At 59.9% G+C, this 24,286-nt stretch overlaps 2 protein-coding genes across 5 annotated transcripts; one reads left to right on the forward strand and one right to left on the reverse strand.

Moving 5' to 3' along the window:
• Window positions 1–591: 591 nt before the first annotated feature.
• Window positions 592–8,678, forward strand: GATD1 (glutamine amidotransferase class 1 domain containing 1). Of its 4 annotated transcripts, none has more exons than XM_072970602.1 (8): window positions 592–696; window positions 2,258–2,334; window positions 2,874–2,979; window positions 3,330–3,437; window positions 4,471–4,565; window positions 5,019–5,112; window positions 5,360–5,471; window positions 5,597–8,678. In XM_072970602.1, exons 1-8 carry the CDS (start codon window positions 633–635, stop codon window positions 5,601–5,603), a joined length of 663 nt encoding a protein of 220 aa, XP_072826703.1. In that variant the 5' UTR covers window positions 592–632; the 3' UTR covers window positions 5,604–8,678. The 4 variants fall into 4 exon arrangements, with proteins under 4 accessions (XP_072826703.1, XP_072826702.1, XP_072826704.1 ...); XM_072970601.1 differs by having other exon boundaries at window positions 5,861–8,678; XM_072970604.1 differs by lacking the exon at window positions 592–696 and adding an exon at window positions 733–800 and having other exon boundaries at window positions 5,861–8,678.
• TALDO1 (transaldolase 1) lies at window positions 8,674–15,562 on the reverse strand. The gene is made up of 8 exons (XM_072970600.1): window positions 15,420–15,562; window positions 12,633–12,756; window positions 11,219–11,326; window positions 10,845–10,976; window positions 9,551–9,726; window positions 9,233–9,430; window positions 8,992–9,137; window positions 8,674–8,893 (listed from the first exon to the last, which is right to left on the reverse strand). Exons 1-8 carry the CDS (start codon window positions 15,514–15,516, stop codon window positions 8,861–8,863), a joined length of 1,014 nt encoding a protein of 337 aa, XP_072826701.1. The 5' UTR covers window positions 15,517–15,562; the 3' UTR covers window positions 8,674–8,860.
• Window positions 15,563–24,286: the final 8,724 nt, after the last annotated feature.

Here is a 24,286-nt window from a genome sequence, read left to right on the forward strand (position 1 = left end):
CTCTCAGCGACGGAATATTAAATGCCCAAATCCACGGGGAGGAACTTCTACCCATCCGCGGTGTAGGCAACCTAAATGCACAGGCAGGGGACCTTCATTCACAGGAAGGGACCTTGATTCATGGGGAGGGCGGACCCTCATCCGTGAAAAGAGACACCCGTCCACGGGGCATGGTTTTCTCTCCTGATTCACACTTCCGCCCCAGCTGTTTCCTGGCCAGAGTAAGGGACGAGCGAAGGGGAAGAAAGTATGTTCCCAGCCGCGAGTAGGAGTCGGGCCAGGGGTCTGCTCAGGGCTGCTGAGGATTGTGGCCCAGGAAGACCCTCGGGGCCTCCCCTGAGGTCCTGCGGCTAACCTCAGGCCCCTGTGCAGATGCGCCGGGGCAAGGGCAGAGTGTGGGGGGAGGGGCATGGGGACGCAGCGAAGCCGGGCGGACTCGAACCCTGACTCACGCGGGAAAGAAAGGCAGGGCGGGGCGGGGCCGGAGGGGCGGCTCGGGCGTCCGGCGCAGCGCAGGCCCCGCCCCCAGGCTGCCGCGGCACGTGACCGCGTCCCCTGGCCGCGCGCGCGCGCGCGCACGCACGCACGCACACTCCGCGCACGCGCAGGCCTCGCCGGCTGCCCCAGAGACCATGGCATCCGAGCGGCTCCCGAGCCGGCCCGCCTGCCTCCTCGTGGCCAGCGGCGCCGCGGAAGGTGAGGCTCGCGGAGGGGAGGGCGGGCGGGGCGGGCGCCGGGGCCGGGGGCCGCCCGCCGCGAGCGCTTCCGCCTGGGCTCGGCTTCTGTGGAGACGGGGCCAGGTCAGTGCGCCGGGCCGCTGCCCTCAGGCACGCGGGGCGGCCGGGGCGGTGCGCCGGGCGGCGGGTGTTCTGGGCAGGCGGGGCCGGCCTGGCGCGCGGCCCGGCGAGGAGGGCTGGAGAAGGGACTGTCCGGCGGGCCGGGAGACGGCGAGGGTAGAGCAGCCCTCGCCCTGCCGTGGCAGAGGCGCCGGGAGAGCTCGGGGGCCCGCGTCGCTCGCACTGTTTCTCGGTCGGGTCCTCGGGGTGCTCAGGGCCAGCCCGGAAGGGTGAACAGATGAGGGCGCCTGGTACTGTCACGAGCGCTTACCGGAGCCTCTCTGTGCCTCCTCTGGCTCCGAGGGAAGTGATGAGCCCGCGGTCGAACCGCGGGGAGGTGGAGAGACAGGGCTGGGACCTAGGGTCCGCCTCTGGGGCCTGTCTCCCTCTTGACTTCTGTAGCTGCCCAAGTGGGCGAGGCAGAGGGGACTGCGGGTCATGGGGTCAGTGTGCTGAGCCCCAGGGCCCCGAGCGGTGGGCCCAGAATGAGGGATGGAGGACCTGAGGAACGCCCACTCCCTGCGTGGAGAGTTCGAGAGTGAGCCTCTGAGAGTGGGGTTCAGTTCTAAAGAGGTAGGCTGGGGGTTTTGGAGCAGGGTAAAGGGCGAGGAGAGGTAGCATTGGCCTGGCTGTGCCGTGGGGAAGGGATGCTGAGGACATCCGGTCGGGGCACAGCTCTGAAAAGGCCACTAAGCTCTGTGGGCTGGACGAGTGGGCCCTCCAGAGACCCTTCAGGGGACCCTGGGGTGAAGCGGGTGCTGGTGAGAGGGTTCGGGGGCGGGGAGGGCAGAAATGGGGAGACTGTGCAACATATGACTCTTTATGATGAATGTGTATTAGTTGGTAATTGTGAATAAAGATGAAAGCGAGGCTTAGGGACCGGGTCTCTCGGTTAAAATAACTGTAGAAGAACGCAGATCAAGTCCCTTTAGAAGTAGGCGTCTCTGGTGGGGCCTCAGCTCCCAGGAGCCCTGTGGACTGGGCATGGGCAGAAGAGGACTGGATACAGCGCTGGGGATGGGGAGATGGGCAGGATCCAGGAGCGGAGTGTCCGCTGGCAAGGGTAGGGCCAGGTGCTGGCCTGTGCGGAGGAGTCCGGCTACACCCACCTTCCTGCTGACCCTGGCTGTAGCCCCACCTCGGTGGCTCCGCTCATGTGTGTGGGGGGTGGGGGCTCAGTCCCTGGTGGTTCAGTGAGTGGATGAATTGAGTGTTAGAGAACCTCACATTTGGGTTTGCCTTCGGGCTGGGGGGAGAGCCCGCCTCAGGGGATGACGGGCCAGTGGGCTAGGGTTGCTAACCCCAGGGATGTGAGAGGAGACCCTGGGTGAGGTGGGGTAAGAGGCTGCTCCTCAGGGCCGTCTGGGCCGGGAGTGGGGCTGTGGCGCCCTGCACCCACCGGGGATGCGCTCTCCTTGCAGGTGTGTCGGCCCAGTCCTTCCTCCACTGCTTCACTCTGGCCAGCGGTGCCTTCAACCTGCAGGTGGCCACCCCTGGGGTAAGTCCAGCCACCCTCTTAGAGTGGTCGAGCAGGGTCCCTCCCTCTCTGGGGACTTGGCCAGGAGAGTGCTGTCACTCCCTGGGAGGAGCAGGGAGCCCAAGGCTGGTGTGAGCCCTTGAGGGCTTGCCAACAAACACTGTGACCACCCAAGGAAGGAGCCAGCTTGGGCTGAGGGGTACCGTCAAGTTCTGGTCCTCACTTTCTGGGCTCTGAGATCTTTGATAGTGTGTGTTCGGCATCTCTCCACTCGTGAGTGAGGGTAGCACAGACAGTCCATCAGGAGGACTTCTTGACCCTCGATGGTGTGGGGCTTGGTCATAGTGGTGACCCTGGATGCTTCCAGTGTCACCTCTGAGGTGGATGGGACACTTGCTGCTGCTTCATAGGCGGGAGACGGAGAACCAGGGGCAGGTGGTGGGGGCGGTGAGGCCTGGTGAGGGGCAGGGCTGTCCTGAGGGACTAGTCGGCATTTGCTCGGGTCTGTGCTCACCAGCGTGCGGTGTCTGGTGCTGACCCTTGGCCTCTGGGCTCCGCAGGGGAAGACCATGGACTTTGTTGACGTGAATGAGAGCAACGCCCGCTGGGTGCAGGACTTCCGCCTCAAGGCCTACGCCAGCCCCGCCAAGCTCGAGTCCATCGACGGTGAGCGTTGGGGTGCGTGTGGGGCTCCCGCGGGGTTCGTGGCCCCAGAGCACTCTCTCGCTCTGTTCCTGGAGCACCCAGGGGCTTGCCACCAAGTTCTGTGACCTGCCAAGGCAGTGTCCAGTCCTGTAGCCTGTGGCCAGAGTTCCTGAGCTTGGCCTCGGGGAGAGAGGTGGGGGCATGGAGGTGGCTCATGGCCCTCAGGAACCTTTGCTTATGCGGGGAAAAGTGACAAATGATGACATCTGGCCAGCAGGAGCAGAGAGGAGCCTGGCTGGTCACCGTGCAGGACCAGACCCTGGCCGGGGACCTCTCTCTCTGTGACTGACTGGCCTGTGGTCTCCTGCCAGGTGCCCGGTACCATGCCCTCCTGATTCCCAGCTGTCCTGGGGCCCTGGCTGACCTGGCCAGCAGTGGGTCCCTGGCTCGGATCCTGCAGCATTTCCACGGCGAGAGCAGTAGGTGGCCCTTGGAGCTGGACTTGGGGTGGTTCTACAGGTTGATGAAAAATGGGGCTCTCCCCACAGGAAGGAGGGGTGGGCCACACCAATGAGGGGTGTGGGCAGTGGTGGCCATGGAGTGTGGGGTTCAGGTTTTGGTGCTGGAAATGCCCTGACGGCAGATGTGAAGAGCCTCTGACCAGTGAGTGGGCAGGTTTACTCTGTGTGTGCACACACGTGGGCAGGGCATTCCCTCTCCCTGACTTTGTGCCCATCAGGTCGCTGCCCCCATGGTCCCTCTGCCTGTCTCCCTCGGGCTGGTGGCTGCAGATGGCCCCCCCTTCCCTGGCCCCTCCAAGGTGGGTGGGCAGGATGCTGGCTTTGCTCCTGGTGGGGCTTGGGGTTCAAGCCAGTGGCGGCTGGGAGAGTCTGCTCTGTGGGGACGCCGGGCTGTGCTGGACAAGTCCGTTGGGTGGGGGTGGGTGCTTATTAGGGTTCAGCAGACAGCCAGGGGCTCCACACAGCGGCCTTTGTTGGTGGGAATGGGGCCTCCTGTCCCCAGCAGGGTCTGGACAGGCGTCAATTGTCCCTGGCCACCTCAGCCGTGGGAACGCTCTGGTGCCAGGCTGCCTTCTAAGAGGAAGGCTCTGAGCCAGGGTGACTGCTCAGCGGGAGGGGGTATTGCCTCCAGTGGCCGTGAGGGGCAAGACTGGGGCTGGGCACCTTCCCCCAGCACAGAGGCTTCCTTTGCATTCAGAGAAGGAGGAAGGGTCCCAGGTGGGCTGCCACACCGTGACAGTTGTGCCGTTTGACATCCATCCTCAGGCCACATCTGAGCCTGGAGCCGTGCAGGCAGTGCTGAGGGAAGAGGGTGGGAGCGCTCCAAGTTTGGCCAGCGGACCCCAGCACTCACCTTACTCCTCGCTGTCTGTTTCTAGGTCACCGAAACAGTCCCAGTTCTGAGACGTGTCTGGGCAGTGGAAAGGGAGGGTTGGGGGTGGGGGTGCTGGGGGCTGGGCGGCCTGAGGCCCAGTGTCACCCCTGCTTTCAGAGCCTATCTGCGCTGTGGGCCACGGCGTCGCCGCACTCTGCTGTGCCACCACCGAGGACAGGTCATGGGTGTTCCAAGGCTACAGCGTCACGGGGGTGAGTGCACTGCAGGGGCCCTGGCGGTGACAGGCATGGACAGACCTGCCCCTGTGCCTGGAAGCATGAGGACAGGCCGGGGACCAGCTGGGGGTCCCTCTGGTGGGGGCACTGGTCACTGCTCAGGTGGGGCTGTGGAGAATTCCAGCACAGGGGTGGGGGAGTGGCGAGGAGCAGGGGCCGTTCCCGCCCTTCTGAGGTGCCTGTTGGGTGTATTACTCCTTTTCTAGCTGGAGGACCTGACTGGACAGGGAGCAGAGGAAGGGTCCTGGGGGTGGGTCCTGGGGGAGGGTCTGCAGGGAGAGGACCGAGGCTGGCCTAGCCGGTGGTTCTGGAGCAGGGGCTCCCTGTCTGCTTGTGCGGCCCCTGGGGGAGATCCCGGCTGTGACCCCTCACATGCCCTGTACCCGGTTGGGACTTGCCTGACCTGGGGCAACGCCCCTTCCCCCACAGCCCTCCGTGTACGAGCTCGTCAGGGCCCCCGGCTTTGCGCACCTGCCCCTCATTGTGGAGGACTTCGTGAAGGACGCGGGCGCCTGCTTCAGTGGTGAGCGGGGTGGGCACTTAGGGGTGGCGATGGGCAGGGGCTGCAGCCGCAGCCTGCGGTCAGCCCGGCCGGGCCAGCCTTCTGGAGCCGTGTCCAGTGGACCTCAAGGGCCAGCACCTGAGACCAGGCAGGCTGGCCCACCCCCTGACCACCGGAGTCTACCTGCAGCTCACGGCCTGGGGAGTGGGGTGGGGCCACGCCCAGCACATGGCACTGCCTGAGGCCGGTGTCCGCGGGTCTCCTGCAGCCAGTGAGCCTGATGCTGTGCACGTTGTGTTGGACCGCCACCTCATCACCGGCCAAAATGCCAGCTCCACTGTCCCGGCCGTGCAGAACCTGCTTTTCCTCTGCGGTAGCCGGTGAGGGTTTTGGGCCTGGGGTGGCAGGCGGGTTCCTGGCTTGTGAGCAAGCCCTTTGCTGGGCCAGGTGGGCAGTGACATGCTGGCACTGCTGCCCAAGCCTTGACCTGGCGTCCGTCCTACAGGAAGTGAGGCGGCCGGAGCAGCCTGGCAGCAGGTGCTGCCACCTCCAGGCGTCCCGGGTGTCCCCAGAGGCAGCTGGACTCTCAGGCCTCCCGGGCCTGCCTCTGCGACACCTCACCTGGCCCTGGGGGTGGAGGCTGAGGACCCTCCCTGAGGGCTGTCAGCTCTGGGGCGGGCCCAGCCCCGACCCCGGCACCGTCTCCTTGGGGAGGAGGTGGAGAGCGCCGAGACCGCCAAATGGTCCTTGAGAATTCTGTCTTCCACAGAGAGCAAGCTGTGATGCCCAGTGAGTCGGCTGCGGGGCTGTCCTGGCCCCTCCCTACCCTCGTTCTGCACCCGTGTAGGGGAACAGAGGCTGAGCCCTCCTGGAAGCCAGGATGACGGCTAGCTGGGCAGTGACAGGCAGGGCCCCAGGGTCCCATTTCTGGGGCCTGTCTGCGGTCTCCCCATCGCTTTGGGTGTTGGTGGGGGCTGTGTGGGGAGGGTCCTGCCCACTGGCGCTGACCCTTACCTGGTGCATGGTTGCCAGTGTGAGGGCGACCCCGCGTAAGGCCTGGGTGGACCTTGGGGTGGACGCTGCGGTGCCACCGTGTCCCTTCTGATGTTGAGAGGAACACTTTGATTGTGAATACACCACCCTAGTCCTGCCCAGGGGCCTCCAGGTGGTGACAGCCGAGCTGGTTCTGCAGCTGCTCTGCCTGGTGGAAGTGAGGGAGGCCCGAGTTCCACTTGGAAGGAAGCCCTGGGTGTGGCTGGCCGGCGTGGGTTGGCAGGGGTGGCGGACAGTCCTTACCTCGCAGGCCCTGGACTGACCTTTGCTGGGTACGCCAGGTGGCGGTCTGGCTGGCTGGCTCCTGGTGCAGCCCGATCGCTCTCCAGCTTCCCTGGGGGGGCCTGGCCTGTGGCCCTTAGGCGGGTCCTCCTGGAGCTGCATGTGTCCCCAACCTTTCTCTGTCACCCTCCTCCTTGTTATCTCAGCCTGACTGGCTCTGCTGCTTCCAACCCCTCAGAAGGAAGCAGGGCGCCCCCGGGTCCGAGGCTGCTTCCCTCCTGCTCCACAGACCAGGCTGAGGTGCTCCCTGCATGCGTTCTCCTCCCTGGCATCTCCCAGAAGAACAATTCTGGGGGTCCCGACACCTGCTGGCCTGCTCTGTGCACAGTGGGCCTGGCCATCCTCACCAGGGGTCCAGTCGTCCTGTGTCTGCAGTCCTCACACAGTAACGGCTCTGAACAGTTTTTTGGGGTGCCCTCAGGGGCAACATTGGTTATCTTTGAAGGGGTTCTGCTGGGCCAGATCAAGACCCAGGTGGGCCCTGCAGGGGGCCCTCCACAGCCCTGTGTCCTGGTGGCTGAGTCCGCCCTCTGTGGCTTGGTCCTGAGTATGCCAGGTCCAGGGACACTGGGGTTGGGGCAGGGGGCAGCCCCTGAAGCTGGGAGGTGGCCGATGGGTGGGTGTGGATGCCTGGGGTTTCCCCACATGCCCAAGGTGTTTAAAACAGACCCAGAGGTCTACCCAAAGAAAGAAAAACCTACACCACCACAAAATGGTGTGTGAATGTCCATGGTGTGATTGGTGACATGAAGTCGTAGCTTCCATAAGCAGCATCCTTATTAATGGATAATAACCTCTGTAAAGGTGGAATGCTGTGTGGCCGGAAAACAGTGAAGTTCTGACAGCATTGTGATGTGTGAGCGAACCTTGAAAACGCCTTGCTAAGTGAAAGAAGCCAGACAGATAGGAAATACCCAGAAAATTCAAAGTGGATTGGTCATTTGTGAGTGCGAACAGAGGCTGATGGACATGATGTCTTCTTTCAGGGGAACAAACATACTCTAAAGCTCAGTGCTGCTGGCCACACAGGTTGTACGCTGAGTGGGTAGGCTGTATCCTGAGGCCTCTGGCCAGGCTGGACTGAGATATCTCTGTCCCCCCAGGACAGCCCCTTGACTGCTCAGGGGGAGGGGGCTGGGGTTGCTGGGGCTGTAGGAAGCCTTGGCCCCCAACTCAGCCAGGCAGCTGAGAGCTGGGAGGGGCCCTGCAGAGGTGAGAAGCCCTGTCCACCACTTGGACCCTCGGCAGGTCCCTGTGGTTTGATGTCCCGCCCCTACCCAACCCAAGGAGGCCCCTTCAGCACCCTGATGAGCTGGATCAGCCGGTCCTTAGATCTGCCCTGTCTGCCCAGCACTGCGTTTGCTTTTGGGGAGGGCGGCTGGAGGTGGCTCCAGAACCCCCAACCCCCAGCCCTTCTGCTCCAACCTCCAGCAGGTGGGCTCAGTGAGCTTGGTGCCCCCACAACCCTGCAGGAAGCTGGAGACAAGCGTGTTCTGGCTCCCAGGATGGGGGAGTGGCTGCCAGAGGGAAGCAGGGATTGGGGGGCACAGGGGCTCCCTGCTGACCCTTAGCGGGAGCAGGGCTGTGTCCAATATACAGGTCCTAACACCTGGCTCCACCACTGGGTCTGGAGGGCCAGCTGGGCTGCCTCCATACCGGGGGTGGGGTGGGCTGGGGGGTGCTGGCCTGTGGCTCCTATCCTGCTCCTGGGCAGCCTCATCCAGACCCTTGTCCCTGCCTTGCTGTGTTCAGGAGCAGATGGTGGGGCTCCTGTGTGGACCACCTGTCACCAGCCCCGCAAATGATTCCCCCACCCCTCACTCTGGATTTGAGGTTTTGAAGCTGTCGGCCAGTGCACTGTGCCATCCCCACAAGGTGGCGCCACTGCCCCACAAGGAACCCAGGGTGTGAGGAGGGTCCTCCAGGCTGATGCTTCAGCCCCAGGGAGGTGGGGACAGGAGGCCCTCAAGCAGGGGGTGGGGCCGCTCCTCTCCTGGGTGCCTGTAGCTGCCAACCCTCTGCCTGCACACCCCACTAGCCTGGGGGGCCGCTGGGGGCTCCAGGCCAATCCCCACCTTCAGTGTCAAGGCTTCCAGGTCACTGCCCAGCAGCAGGCTTGTGATCAGGTGAGGGGCTATCACTCCTGAGGGCCTCGTGGGGCTTGTAACCCAACCCCACCCCAGTTGGGGCCGCAGTGGCAGCCCAGGTAGGGTGGTTGGTGTGGAGAGGGGAATGAAGCCCTGCAGGCAGGAAGGAAAAACGAGGGCTTTAATGCACCGAGCAGAATTTTACATAAAATCAGAAGTCTGTGATTCATCCCCACTCCAATTAGTAAAAAAGGCAAGATTCACTACTAGGCGTGTGCAGTTGGACCCCTGGTTCTGAGGAGGTGCTTCTGAGACAGCGCGGGTCCGTGGTCCAGCCTCAGGTGCCACTACTTTCCATTTTCTGCGCTGAACATCCGTTCCTAAAGACAGACGACGTGAGCCGCCACGCACCCCAGGCTGCTCCTCACCCGCCTCTGCAGGGTCCCCTGAGGGAGCCCCCCCAGACCCTGGCACTCACCGCCAGCATCCGCTCCAGCTTGACAGCGTCTGCAGCAAACTTGCGGATCCCATCCGAGAGCTTCTCCACGGCCATGCGGTCCTCGTTGTGCAGCCAGCGGAAGGCCTTCTCGTCCAGGTGGATCTTCTCCAGGTCGCTGGCCTGGGCTGGGGAGGACATGCACAGGGTGCTGAGCTGAGCCCCCAAGGCCCAGCGCAGCCCCAGCTGGAGATCCCGCCCCTCAGGTGACTGGGGGACGTACCGGCCTTAGCTGAGAGCATGGGCGTCAGCTTGGTGGTGTCCTTGAGCAGCTCCCCCAGCAGCTGGGGCGAGATGGTGAGGAAGTCGCAGCCTGCCAGCGCCTTGATCTCGCCCGTGTTGCGGAAGGAGGCACCCATGACGATGGTCTTGTAGCCGAACTTCTTGTAGTAGTTGTAGATCTTGGTGACGCTCTTCACCCCTGGGGAGACAACCGAGCTGACCGGCAGCTCCCTGCCCCCGCCAGGCTCAGAGCCAAGGCACCAGCTTCCCTCCACCTCTGGCCACCCCCCCTTGTCCATCCCCTCTGAGGGCAACTCACCGGGGTCCTCCAGGGGCTCGTACGACTTCTTGTCCGTGTTGGCCACGTGCCAGTCGAGGATGCGCCCCACGAAGGGGGAGATGAGTGTCACTCCTGCCTCAGCACAGGCCACGGCCTGGGCAAAGGAGAAGAGCAGCGTCATGTTGCAGTGGATGCCGTGGTGCTCCTCCAGCTGCCTGTGGACCAATGGGCAGTGTCAGCGGGCCTGCGGGCGGCGCCAGGCATTCCCGCCCAAGACTGCAGCGAGCCCCATCTGACCCCAAAGATGTGCACAACTCAGTAACGGGAGAGGCGGGAACAGGGTTATTCCACTCTCCTTAGGAACAAATCTGGAACATTCTCCAGGCTTCTCTCCCGCTAGTGGGTTGTGGGTGACCGGAATTTCCTCCAACAAACCCACATTCCAGAGGTCCCCTGTGAGGCACAGTGGGTCTTCCTGCCAGACCCCAATCCCTCACTTCCTCACAGAGCCACCAGGGCTGCAGACCGCCAGCTCATCTCTGAGCATGGCACTGTGCTGCCCTCTGTCCCACTGGAGCCCGCAGCCTCCCCTGCCCACCTCCCTGAGCAACCCGGCAGAAAGCCCGTCAGTCCATGTGACGTCCTGGGGCCTCGGCCACACTCTGGGGCGGGCGTGGGCTGTGGGCTGAGTCTCTGCTCAGGCCTATCCGGCCCCAAGTGCCTGTCCTGGCGGAGTTTCAGAGGTGCCCCTGCCGCTTGGCCACAGGGAGGTGGCGACAGAACACAGCTGCAGGTGGTACAGGGCAGCTCCGCCAGCCAACACTAAGTGACCACAGCACCCGGCAAGCTTACTCTTAGGTGCACGCCCAGCGGACTCGGCCCCGGAACCCGAGTACGCGCGCCCACAGCAGCATCAGCCGATTGCTGGAGGACAGACTCGTGAAATGCCGGGTAGACACACGGGGGACAGCGGCCTTAAAATGCACGCAGCCCTGACGCACGCCAAGCACAGGAAGCCAGACCCAGAGGCCCCGGTTTCTGCGAAGGGTCCAGAATAGGCGCGTCCGGGGGCAGACGGCAGATCTGTGGCCGCAGGTCAGTGGAATGAGTAACCCAGAGGCAGCGGCGAGGCCCCAGAGCAGCTCCCGGCCGCACCTGTCTCTCCGTCCTCTACACCCAGTGGTCTGGTGGGACACGACTTTTTTCTGCATGCTGCAGGCGTCAGCACACTGGGCTGCTATGGACGACACTGCGGGCCTCTCCCAGCACCTGCTCCTCTGCGAGGCCCCACCCGGGGAGACTACCCCGGCCCCCTCCTCGCCGGGACACTCACTTCCCAGCCTGAATGCCTTCCCAGGTCGATGACAGCTTTATGAGGATCCGGTCCTTGCTGACCCCGGCCTCCTTGTAGAGCTCAATGAGGCGCCGGGCCCGGGCCACCATGGCATCCTTGTCGAAGGAGAGCCTGTGGGGAGGGGCCTCAGCTCAGGGCACCCACCAGCCAGCCCAGAGCCGTGCAGCCAAGCACCGCCCCCCCACCCTGATCCAGTCTGCTCCGTGGCGGGTTCATGTACAAGCACAGGCCGCAGGAGAACTACCTGACAGGAAGCAGCTGCCACCGGACACCTGGACGCCACATGGGAACCTCAGACCCGAGGGTGGCTGCCCCTCAGCCCACCTGACCCTGTGTCGGCCCCACCTCCTCACCTCGCATCCACTTCTGTGGATACGCGGCCAGGAATTTTCTTTAGTATTTCGGCTCCAAACAACACAAAAAGCTTATCAATAGCATTTGTAATCTGTTCCTCCTGTGACCTGAAATTCAAGGCAAAAAAATCAGCTTAGAAACTTGTTAGGTTCAAATGCACAGGATTCTACATAACAAATTCTGTTATTTCTTTGTCAAATCCTTTTCCCTTCATGTTTTTTCTTAAAATAAATTTTTTTAAATTGTGGTAAAACATACATAGCATAAAATCTGCCATCTTAACCATTTTTAAGTGAATGGTCCTGGGGCATTAAGCGCATTCGCACTGTTGTGCCACCATCACCACCACCATCTCCACAGCCTTCTCATCTTCCCAAGCTGAACCCCTCCACCTTCTGGCCTGTGAAAAGGACAGTCCCTCCAATCTCTGTAGTCGCCTGGGCAGACGAGTATATACACAGTGCTGTTCCAAGATGGACTGAAAGCTCTCCAGCCTGTGTGTCAGGGGCTACAGCCCTCTAGGGGTCTGGACAGGGGAGCAGGGCAGCCTGGCAATCACCAAGGACACCACCTCATCACCAGTTCCAGGAACTGGGTGTGCCCGGTGGTGAGTGGGCGGGGGCAGTGATGGAGCACCTCAGCAAACGATGGGGCCAGGAAAGGGCAGGCCAGCCCAGGATGAGCTCCTGCCGGGTTACCCCTATTCCCTGCAGGCCGCTTCCAGCTGGGCAGTATCAGCCTGATGGAAATTTAAATTTAAATTTAAAATGGCACCAGCAAAGGCAGACCTGTGGAGGGGAGAGCCAGGCTGCGGTAGCTGGGGACAGCGGGGGCCGGCCGGGAGGTGCCTGTCCTCAGAGACTAGACTGTGGCCACGGCTGCACCACTGCATACATTTATCAGAACCAATCGGACTGTGAGCTTAGACAGTGAGTCTCACTCCAGTAAAGCTGTTGAAAGATAGCAAAATGAGGCAGGGTGGGCATCCAGCTCAGGGGCAGGGCACACACTTAGCACGCATGAGGTCTGGGGTTCCAACCCCGGTACCTCCGTTAAATTTAAATAAACAAACAAACAAACAAACAAATAAATAAGCAAGCCTAATTACCTGCCCCCCCAAAACAAAACAAAATTATAAAGAAAAGTTAACAAAATGCCAGGAAGCAGGCCCGTAGCTGCCAGGCTTGGGGGACCAACGACAAAGGGGAGGGAGATTTTGGGGGGGCCTGCAGCTGTTCTGCATCTCAACAGGGCGCTGTCTCTACACGCTCCTGCAGCAGAGGTGGTCGGCTACGTGGGAATAACGTGTTGGTAAAGCTGACAGAAGTAAGCATGAAAACAGACCTTTCCTTGAGTCTAAGACCCCTGAGAGTTGGGGGGAGGCAGCTGAAACAGCTCCCGACCCGGCCTCACCCGCCCAGCCTCCTGCCGTAGGCGATGGCCTCCTCCACCAGCTCCTGGTAGGCGGGCATCTGCGCGGCGGCCAGGATCAGGGATGGGTTCGTGGTGGCATCCTGTGGCTTGTACTCCTCGATGGCTGGGGAAATAATTGCAGACAGCAGGAAGCTAAGTGGGGTGCTCGCTTCCACCAAGAGATCTGGACAACCCCCTACAAACCCTAAACACAAGAAGAGCCAAGAATGTCTTCAGAGCGCACATCTCCCTCCCTGTCCCAGAGGACCGGCCATGGGGCAGCTGCTTGCACAACAAGCAATGTCGGGGACTACAGCCAGGGATCAGTGCCTGTGGCGGGGTGGGGTAGGGTGGGGGCGGGAGCCCGCCCGACACATTGGGAGAGTGCACACAGCATCTCCCCCGACTGCTCTCTTCTCAACTCTTCTCTCTTGGAGCACACCAGTTCTTCCTTAGTAACCAGGTGAGGATTGCTGAGAAAGCAGCGGGCTGATCAGGAGCCTCACACCCAAGCAGTCAGGGCAGCACGGAGCTCATGTTCAAACTGCTCAGCTTCCAGGATTAGCTGGTTCAGTAAGTTGACTTGGCAAGTTAGTATTTTCAAAGTATCTTTTGATGACAAAACTACAGAGATGAATAAGGGGGGTTCTTGGGAGCTGGAGGGAAAGCTCTGTGTCCCAGCAGTGCTGGTGGCTACGAGACCTTCCGTGCTACCAAACCACCACAGACTGCCCTCTCCGCTGTGCAGGTGGAAACTGAAGACTGGGCAGGCCTGCAGCCTCCTCACAGTATTGTGCTGGTGCCAAGTTCCTGGTTCTGATGTCACACTGTGGTCACACAGAGTGTCACCATTGGGGAATGAGAGGCAAAGGATTCATGGGACTGTATGGGCTAATTTTACAACTTCCTGTCTATAATTATTTCAAAATGACACGTTAAGAAAAAGTGCTCTGGAGCGGAGAAGCTTACACAGATGTGTTGAAACTCACAGAGCAAGGCACCGAAAATGGTGCCTTTCATTGTATAAAATTATGCTTGATGAAGCTGACTTCTGACAAAATTGCAACTGAAACCAAAACCTATCGGGGGTCAACAGAGGGGCTTCAGGGTCTAGGGACTGTTAAATAGCATGCAAAGCTGGGGACAGGGCATTGTTCTGAAAATAGCGTCCACTGCCTTGATTATATTGTCAGAGGCCCAATGACTTCCCTAGAGTAAGAGCCTTCAGTTCATAAAATGACCATAAAACTGGATGCCCTGTTTACAACTATGTAACATTTATGGATATACATTATCAGTGCATGTATTTTTAATAAAGTTAGATTTTTAATAAAATCTAAAAATTTTAAATGTCAGTACTTGAGTTTAGATATTTCTATAAAGGGGGGTAGCAAGCATTCCCCAGGACCCCCTGCCTTGCAGGCCCTACACGACAGAAGGTGACGGACTAGCCACCCTGCCCCTGCCGCCAGGTGAGACCAGAGCTCTGTCAACTGAGAAAGACAGAAAATACTCCAAGCTAAGAAGGCGCAGGAAGACGTGCAGCCACTTTTCCAGCACTCTCTATCCTACTGATGTCATTGCCAGAGGCCTGCACCACGGAGGGCGGGGTTGAAAGAGGACGGAGGCCTCCTGGGGGAGCAGGAGCTGGAATCTCCCAAGGCCCCCCAATTCTGACCGGGTGAGGACATCTGTCAGATGGTTTAAAACACAGGCTGGGCTCAAGACAATCACTGTCTCCATCTTTTACATTTAAGCAGCCAAACATGCTTACTCACTCTGCTAGGCTCTGCCAGATAAAGACTTACTGTTACCAAAGAGGAGTTAAAGCCTGTTTCTCAAGTCACCATGAGAAAGCAGAAAACAGAGGAACAAGTCTGTGTGTTGTGTGCCTCACAGCGCTCTTATCCACAGGGAACTGCAAGATTCTCCTGAAAATCTTAAACTTCACAGCCCAATGGAATGGAGGTTCACCTAGTCTGAGCGCTGCAGAGGGCAGAAAAGCTTAGTTCTCCAGTTCTCTCCAAGGAACGTGATTCAAACCGGGGAAAATCTAAATCTGGGACAAGCTTTGCTCTCCTCAACGCATGGGGTTTTACCCATCCAGTTCCCGGGCCCCAGGCGGTGAACGTCTAACTGGTCTGCACGCTGCCACAGTCACCAGCATGCACAGCTGTCCCCTGGGTAGGGCTGGAAAGTGTGTGCAACAGGAGGTTTCAAAAGCGAGTGGTGTCATATGCAGTTTCTGGTCTTTCTGGGCCCAGAACTAACTCATTTTCCTGCTCGGCGGTGAACATTCGCTTAACAAAATTGCCTAGTGCAACCACCAACTATCCGCGAGAAAGTCAGCTCCAAGGCGGGCCTTGAGTCTCCCCAAATCAAAGCATTTGGTCACCGTCCCCTGACCCGCTGACCCACTGACAGTTCACAGCCGGCTCCCGCGGGCTGCCAGCAGCTCGGAGGGAACCTGGGCGCCAGGCCCCGCGGCTGCTGGGTCCCGAGGCAGACTCCCCCGCCCCGGGCCGAGGGCGGACGGGGAGCCGGGAACGGGGCTCTAGGGAGAAGGGGGGCGGAGGCCGGGGGGATCGGGGGGGGGCTTCGCGGCCCGGGACGCCGAAGGCCGGTGGGCCCGCCCCGCCCCCCGGCGCCCCTCACTCGCTTTCCCGCACCCCGGCGCCCCTCGCCCGGTCTCCCCTCACCCCCGGGCCGGCCGGCGCGCGGCGGCCACGAAGCCCCCGCACTGCCGCCCGGCCCGCTCCCGGAGCGCGGGGCCCCGCGCGGTCTCACCGTGGAAGTCGCCCGTGTCGGCCACCACGGTGGTGAACTGCTTAAGCTGGTCCAGCGCGCTCTCCATCCTCTGCCGCTTGACCGGGGACTCCGACATGGCGAGCGGCGGCCGGAGCAGGAAGTCCACAATGCCCCGCGGTCCCGCCCCCGGGCGCGGCCAATCGGAGCGCGGCGCGGGAGGGCCGTGCGCGGCTGCGCGGGCGAGGCCCCGCCCCCGAGGCTGCGCCCCCGCGGGCGGGCGGGGCGGGGCGGGGCGGGGCGGGGCGGGGCGGGGCCCCTGGAGTCGGGAGTGCGCTGGAGCAAGGCACCCTTCCAGTGGTGCGCCCCGAAATCGGTGTACCCCCGGCGCGAGGCGTTGAGCCCCTCGGAGCGTTGAGCCCGGCGTGACGCCTCCCCCAGCACTGGTGCGCCCCTGGGGCAGTGATCCCCTGAGAGGTGCTGCCCCCGGCGAACGCGCCGGCTCGCTTCCCTCCTGCCTCCAGTGCGGAGAGAGCTGGAGCACAGGCCGACGAGGACCCACCGAGTTCAGGCTGAGGCGTTAAACGGTCTCGGGAGAGCGGAGTCCCAGAGGGGCCTGGACACCTCAGACCCTGGGCCACGGCCCCCGCGGACGGTGAAAAAGGCCTTTCTTGGCCCTGCTCCCTGACCGGCAGCCGCTCCGGCGGTCAGGGCGCCTGCGGCGAGGGGCGGCCGGCGCGAGTGCGCTGGGGGTGTGCTCGTGGGTTTGGGTTGCCGCCCCCTGCCAACCCTCGTGGGGCTGGGGGCGCCCAGGGTGCGCATCCTCTCCTCAGGCCTGGCCGCTCCTCCGGGCCCTGGCTACCTCAGGCGGGCCTGGTGCCTGGGGAGGGGCTCGGAGGGGCGGTGAGGTGGCTTCATTTTCTCCAGGATGGGTCAGTTGTCCTTGCCTTGATTCTGGGAATCTGCCCCAGATGAGTAGTACTATGTTCAGAAATACGAAATAAAATTCACATTTTATGGCAAGACAAGAAAAATTTAAACATAAAAGACGTGTTCTCTGCCACTTGGCCTCCTGTCTCCCCTCTCTTGTGCGTTGTGTATCTGCATTATGCTTCGAGCTCCCCATCAACAGAAATACTGCTTAACCATAAAGAGCAACACTGTCCCAACACCAACAAGACAGCTCCTTGAAGATAACATTCCTGTCGTGAACACAACTCAGCAGTCGGTGTTGCGTGCAGGTTGGTAAAAGCAGGTACAAAAGGCAAAGGGCGAGAACAGAGAGGAGTGTGTTAGGTCACGCTGCCACAGGCGAGAGGTGCTCGTGTGAGCCCCGAGGGCCGGGTGTTGGGGTCTTTTATCAGGTCGGATCACAAGGTAGCCTGATCGGCTTGTGCACACGTCTCTGATTGGCTGCAGGTGAGGTAAGAAGTTTAGGGTCTATGGCTCTGATAAGGTGGAGGTGTGGGCTGAAACAAGCCAGCCGGAGCTGTTGTGAGGTTGGGCATGACCTGAGGCTGCCAGTTTGTTGGGGAAACACGCCCAGGAAAGAATGTACTTTATCTGTTGAGGGATTGATCGCAGGCGGACGTCTGAGAATGGTGTCCTTGGACTTGAAGGATGTTGGCCCCACAATTCCTTCTTGATCTCGTAAGGAGCCAGACCTGGATTGTATAGACTGTCAACAATGTGTCATTTAGCACACTGCCCTCCACCTCAAAAATTGTGCCTTGACTTCTAATGGGCAGAATGATTCTCGGGGCTTTCTGAGGGGCTGTTCCCAGGTTATAATCCTCGGTTTGGCTCAAATAACATTTTCCGTTTCTTTCTTAGATCAACTGCTTAGTTTTTCATCAACAGACGGTGTCCCAGGCAGTACAGCATCAGTCATAGGAAATGTTACTGAAGGCAAGTTCACGTGCCCCACGAACAGTGAGGCCAGACAAACCGAAACGCTGGCGTTTGGAGCAGAGAAAGGTTTACTGCAGAGCCAAGCGAGAACCGGTGTCTTGTGCTCAGAAGCCCAGAACTCTCCCATGGTTTTTAGGGAGAAGTTTTCATAGGTAAAATTGGGGGTGAGGGAGGCAGGATGTGTGACTTTCTTCTGATTGGTTGATGGTGAGGTAACCAGGTGAAGTTTCCAGAATCTTGTGCTCAGCCAGAAGTTGCCATCCTCCACCTGGGTGGGGGCCTTAGTTCCTGCAGAAAAACAAGATAATTTTCTGCATGTTCCTTGAGGAGGAGCCGGGACCTGCCCCAGCTGCACTGTAGTTTCTGGGCTCTTCCTCCCTTGCGTCTGCACTCCCTCCCCCCCTGTGTAGCAATTGGCCAAATCTGCCCTTTGGCACTCGGGAGGGCCAAGGAGACTGAATGACGCCTACTTCCTGCAAACAGAAAACAGGGGATTAGGAAAGGGTTTGCACCTGGAACTGCCCCATGGGGTCCTGCTCAGTTTCACAGAGAAATGCAGAAGCAGGAAATACACTTCACAGGAGATATGTGTTAATCAGAGAAATGCAAATTAAAACCACAGTCTCCTTTCTCTCACTCAAATGGCAATACCAAGTGCTGGTGAGGTTGTGGAGAAACTGGAACTCCCACGGCGCTGGAGGGGACACAGCATGACACAAGGTGAACTGCTGGGGAAACGGTTTGGTGTCTTGTCATAATGTCAAGCGCGTACTTACCATGTGACCCGGCACTCTCACTCCTCAGAAGAACGCATCCACAAAGATCTGCACACGGATAATCACAGCAGCGTCACTGATTAAACTTCCCAGCTGGAAGGGACCCGGATATCCATCAGCAGAAGCGTCGTGCAGCAGAGACACCTGTCCAGGAATAGTGATGGACTAGCGATGATACAGGAAAAATGTAGGGCATGAGAGGATGGCCGTGTCCCAGGTCTCAGACGAGTCCCTGGGATGCACCCCGCCCAGTGAGGGTCCTTGGGCTTGCACAGGAAAGAATTCAAGAGCGAGCCACAGTTGAGTAAAAGTAGATTTATTTAGAGAGATGAATGGGGAAGGGCTGGGGTCAAGTAGAAATAGATACACACTCCGCAGGCAGAGTGCAGGCCTTCTGGGAAGCCAGGAACGACCCCAGGTGCAGGGCTGTTAGTCATCACGTGCTGACAAGTGGGAGGGTTATTCCAGCTACTTTGGGGAGGGGGCCACCCCCTCTCCTTCACCTTTCATGGTTAGCCTCGGGTCACTCACCAGGCGAACACGTTACAGTGTGTGTAATGAAGCTCAAGGTCCAGTGGAGGTCAAATCTCCCTCGTCTTGGGCCTCCAGGTCTACTGGGAGTTGACGTTTCCGCCATCTTGGCGCTAATTGCTGTGTCGTTCCTTTAATGGCTGTTCCGCACCCCCTTCCCTCCTGTCTCATTTTTTAAAAACTTTTTTTTAATTGAAATTTCCTATCTCATTGACACCTGCAACAACTCATTTAATTCTCACAAGCATTACAGTGAACGAAAGTGAGACAGGAAGGAAGGGGGACAAGGGACAGCTAAAGCCTCAGGGTCACAGAAGGAGCAAGGGGTTGGGGAAAGGGGGCTGGGAGAAGGCTCTCAGGGGTGCCTGGCTAGCTCTGACCCATCTAGGTGGGCTTCCCGTGGGTCCAGCACCTGACTCAGCCCCTTCCCAGGGTGCCCCTAAGCCCTGGCCCTGTGGCCCAGGTGGTGGAAGGCAGGGAAGACTCCCTGGGTGCTCTTGCATGGGCTGGAGGAGACTCCCCAGGGGCCTCGGTGCCCTCCGGGCGTCCCCACCCAGGTCCCCACCCAGTACACTGATCCCTGGGGACAGGCAGAGGGTCGGGTTGGGTCGTGGGCAGGTGGCTGCCCTGAGGAGGTCCAGCCTCACTGCAGGCCCTGAAAGCGCAGAGCACAGCATCCTCACAGCCCGGGAGGGAGGGCAGGGAGGGCTCCAGGACTCTGTCTCAGCAGCACCAGGACCCTCCTGTGGACCACGCAAAATAGGAACTCTATGGGGCAGAGGCCATGGGCCTGCGAGGGGTCAGGGGCATCCGGGGAAGCTTCCTTGAGAAGCTGGCCTTGAGCAGACACCAGGTTCTGGGGGAGAGCCAGGCAGGGCACTGCAGAAAAGAAACAGCCAGTGCAAAGGCCCTGAGGCAGGAGTCACTGCTTGCCATAGGAACTGTAAGAAGCTGAGGTCTGGAGGCAACAGGGGACCCCTTGAGATCACCCAGCCCTCTGCAAAGACTTGTTTCAGGAGTCTGGAAGGCTTGGAGCAGAGGAAGGATGAGGTAGGACTTAATTTTAAAGGCTTTCTTTGGGTGCTGTGTGGGGAACAGACTGAGGGGGCGAGGGTGGAGGCAGTGCAGGGCCACTGCTCTCCCTGGGGCAGGGACAGTGACCAGAGGGCGGCTAGGATGGAGTGGGTGCAGAGTGGACATGAGCGAGGGGCCAAGACAGCCAGCACCCGCATCCCAGACTGACGTAAGGGAGTGCACCGGGTGGGGGGCAGGAGCTTCTGGTTTGGGGTGTCTTGATGCTAAAAGCCAAGCTGCAGAGGGTTTAAGGTCTTGAGCTTAGTGGGGGCTTAGCCTGGAGAAGCACATTTGAGAGGCACCGAACCAGGGCACCTGAAGCCAGGAGGCAGGAGGGACCACCCAGGAGAGAGATGGAGAAGGCCAGGCCGTGCGCAAGGTGGGGCCTGGATCTGGGAGGAGCATCTGGAAAACTAGGTGCCCTGGGGGTGTGGGAGGGGTGCTCCAGGGCCTTGAGGGTGGCCTCCTGCTGGGACTCTGTGCTGACTCCGCCAGGGACCACCACGGTCAGGGGTGGGAGGAGGAGGTGGGACAAGGGTAGAGTCCTGCTCACTCAAGGCTTTGGGGCTGTGAAGGGAGCAGAGCTAGTAAGGGCTGGGGTGGGGGCACTCATGCAGGGGTGGCCTTTGTCACCAGACAGGGCATCAGGGGTGATGGGAGGGGCAGGCAGCAGCCTGGGCACCGACAGGCAGGGGCAGAATGCTGGGGACATGTGCGGAGGCTCTGCTGACCGCTTCCGTCTTCAGGGATGTTCCAGGAGGCCAGTCACCAGCCGAGAGGGCGGGGGCTGGGGGGGGGTTGGGCCAATGAGACGCGGCGACTGGGCTTGGCAGGTGGGTGCCACCTGTTCCTCCAGCAACTCTGGGCGGGGTCGGGAGGGGCAGAAGGTGGATTTGACCTCAGTGGGGCTTGGCCCAGAGAAAAGGAGCTGCTGCGGGTGGAGGAGGGGAGCATGGACACAGGTGAGGCTGAGAAGGGCAGGTCCTGGGGGTTGCTGGGTGGAGGGCGTGAAGGTGACGTCACGGCCGGTGAGTCAGGCGAGCACGCAGGGCAGGTGTGGAAGGCTGGGGCTGCTGGGTTGAGCAATCCCTGCCACTGGCCTTAGTCACGAGGAAGGAAGAGAGCCATTTCCGTGGGTCAGGAACCCCACGAGCGCGATGATTTTTTGGATATGACACCAAAAGCACAGGCAATAAGTGAAAATGTGATAAAAGGAGTGACATCAAAATTTTAAACTTTGCATCAAAGGATGCAGTCTACAGGATGAAGGGGCAAATCGTCACATCTGATGAGGGTTGGTGTCAGGAGACACACAGGGCGCCTACGACCCCAGCAGAAAACAAACAACCCGATTCAAACACGGGCAAGGACCTTTCTCCGAAGAGGCCCCCAAATGGCCCATGAGCAAAGATGCCCGAAGTCACCGACCACCAGGGAAATGCAAGTCACAGCCTCAAGGAGGCGCCACTGACCCCCGTGAGGGCGGCTACTCTCAACATAACGGAAAACACAGGCGTCTGTGAGGGTGTGGGGAAGGGGACCCCCGCCCCTGCCCTGCTGGTGGGGGATGTTCCCACCATGGAGGACGGTGTGGAGGGGCCTCAGAAAACAACAGGCAGAATTCCCATGTGACCTGGCAAGTCCACTTCTGGGAACATCCTGTCGACCAAAGCATAAAGCGGGAGGCTACAAATAGGAGAAGACGGTTGATCTGGGGTCTTAAGGACTGTGGTTCAGGAGACACAGATTTGGGTGAAACAGAAAGAGGGTTCAGGGGAAGAGGAAGAGTCCAGCTTTCAAAGACAAGGGCCGGAGGACGCTGGAGCTGTCTGCTGAGCCTGGGACTGACTCTGACGAGAGCCAGGAGGTGCTTGTCCCTAAGGAGTCAGCTGCTGGTTTAGGGTCAGGGTCTGACAAGTGTCTTGACTTTCTGGCAATGTTCCGATGGCTGCGTTCGGGCAACAAGCCCAAAGGTCAGACTCCATCCAGACTGAGGCGTGCACAGTCCCACCTCCTCAGGGAGCTCCTGGCTTTGCTTTACAGCTGGCCCTTAGCAATACCCCTTCCATTTTTATTTTCCTTCCACAATCCCCAGTCGAAAGCAGGGTCTCGAGGTATTTGCACACCCACGTTCACAGCATCAGTCACAACAGCTAAAACATGGAAACCACCACGTGTCCATCGACGGGTGATGGACAAACGAGACATGGTACAACCCTATGTGGCAGTGTGATTTGTGGTCAATACAGGGTTGATCTTTGTCCCCAGCTCCTGGCTCACACACCCCCAAACCCTCGGAATTTCCTAAGAGCAACGGGAGCATCTTTTTATGACATTGGGTCTTTTGGCCTCAGTTCCTGAAATCCCTTCAGAGCCAGGAAGTGAAACGGGTGTCCTGTTATCCATAACAAGCCTCCCACAACCACGCGGAGTCTGTGTTAGTGAGGTGACTCCAGAAAATCCCCCAAGGATGGGGGTATGGTGGCCAGGGGAGCCACCCATGATTAGAGGGGTGGAGCCTCCATGAAAACCCATAAAGGGGGCGTTCAGAGAGCTTCCAGGTTGGCGAACCAGAACGGGTCCACGTGCTGGGCTCCAAACTCCGCAGGGACAGAAGCTCCTGTATTTGCAACCCTTCCAAACCTCGCCCCGTGTATCTCTCCTCTGGCTGTTTGTCCGTACCCTTTAATATCCTTTGTAATAACCAGCAATCTAGTAAGTAAACTGGTATCCTGGATTCTGCGAACTGCCCTAGCAAATCAATCGAACCAGAGAAGGGGGTCGTGGGAGCCTGCTCTTTGTCGTCGGTTGGTCAGAAGCACAGGTGGCAACCTGGCTTGGCATCTGAAGTGGGGGCCGTCCCGTGGGACTGAGCCCTTGACCTGTGGACTCTGGTGCAATCTCCAGGTGGAGAGAGTCAGAAGGAGAAGTGAGTTGAATTGTCTGACCTCCAGCTGGTGGTGGTGGAGGAGTGCTTGGTGGTTTGGGGAAAAAGCCGCACATGTTGGGACTGGGTGCAGGAATGTGTTCTGTATGAAGGAACGTTGTTCAGCCTCAGAAAGGGAGACAGTTCTGACACACACGACATGAACGGACCTCGGGGACGTGATGCTCAGTGAAGTAAGCCAGACACAGAGGGACACATCCTGTGAGATTCCTCTCACATGGGGTCCCCAGGGTCACCATTCACAGAGAGAGACAGTAGGACGGTGGGGGCAGGGGCTGGGGGGCTGTGTTTAATGGGGACAGGGTGTCACTTTGGGAAGATGGACAAGTCCTGGAGGTGGATGGTGATGGTCACACAACAGTGTGAAAGAGCTAAGTGCCCGAGCTGCACAGATAAAAACGGTTAAGTGGGTACCTGTTATGTTACAGCTATTTTACCACAATTTAAGTGAAAGACTGTGAGGGTGGCTGGGCTGGGTGGCTCTGGCTCTGTCCCAAGGCTTGGGCTGTGTCACCTGAAGGCCTGAGGGGCAGTGGGGCAGCTTGCACTGTGCTGCCCACAGGCCGTGGCGGGAGGTCCCTGTTTGTTACCTGGTCAGCCTGTCCTCACGCGTGCTCTGGCACCTGTCCGGTCTGCAGCTTGGCGGGGAGCGACAGGGAGGTGAGACTGTTCCCCAGAGCTTTTAAACTTCCCCTTTAAAGACCTGCACAGCATCGGGGGGGGTGGACACAGGCCTTAAAGTTCAAGTGTGTGTGTAGGGGAACCCCAGACTCAGGACAGCAGTTCCTTCCGGGGCGTAGGTGCTCACAGGACTGAGGAGGGACCCAGGAATTTGACTCTGGAGGCTGGGGATGAGCGTTTGGTTGGTCACAGAGCCCGGCTTCACCTGCCCAGTTTCCTCCATCTTTACTGACACATGGACGCCCTTTCGGGGCCGTTCCCTGCCCCTGCAGAACTCTTCCAGTCCTCTGCATGAGCTCCTGCAGAATGCAGATTGCTTCTAATACTTGCTCAGCCCTTTTCCTCCCACAGGCACCTGCCTTGCTGGGTGTGCCCCATCCTTGCCCCGTCTTCCTCTCTGGTGACTTCTGCCGCCTCTGTCCCCTCCCACACGCACGGCAGTGTCCTCTGGAGACTTCCCAGCGCGGCCTGGCGGGCCGCGGGCCCAGGCCAGCGTCTGGCTCTGCCACCCGAGAGCTGACAGGCTCGTTTGCCCCTTCTGATGGCCGACTGTCAGCACCTGCTCAGGCCGGGGGGCCCCCAGGGCCCCCGTGACTGCTCCCCACGGCCTTGCCCATTTCCCGCTAGGATCACCGGCTTTGCCGGCCGTGTGGTCTCCCTGCAGACTCTGTGTCAATGACTCTCGAGGTTTGGGGCCTCAATACACTTTCACACACTTACAAATTATTGAGGGCCTCAAAGAACTCTCGTTTACGTGGGTTATTACCGTCGGTATTAATTGTATTAGAAAAAAATCCGGTAAGAAGAGTGGCATCAATACACGTTTTTGCAGGTCTCCTGGACGCGGCTTCACAGCAGCTGGGGCCCGTGCCTGCCCCCGCCTTCCGTCTGCTGGGGCCCGTCCTCCATGCTGAAGGCACGGAGGGAATCCGGCCGCGCACAGATTTGCACGTGGAAAGGCGGGAGCACATGGATGGCCATCTCGGGTC

This window comes from Vicugna pacos, chromosome 10 (assembly GCF_048564905.1).
Source record: "Vicugna pacos chromosome 10, VicPac4, whole genome shotgun sequence".
Lineage (NCBI taxonomy): Eukaryota > Metazoa > Chordata > Mammalia > Artiodactyla > Camelidae > Vicugna > Vicugna pacos.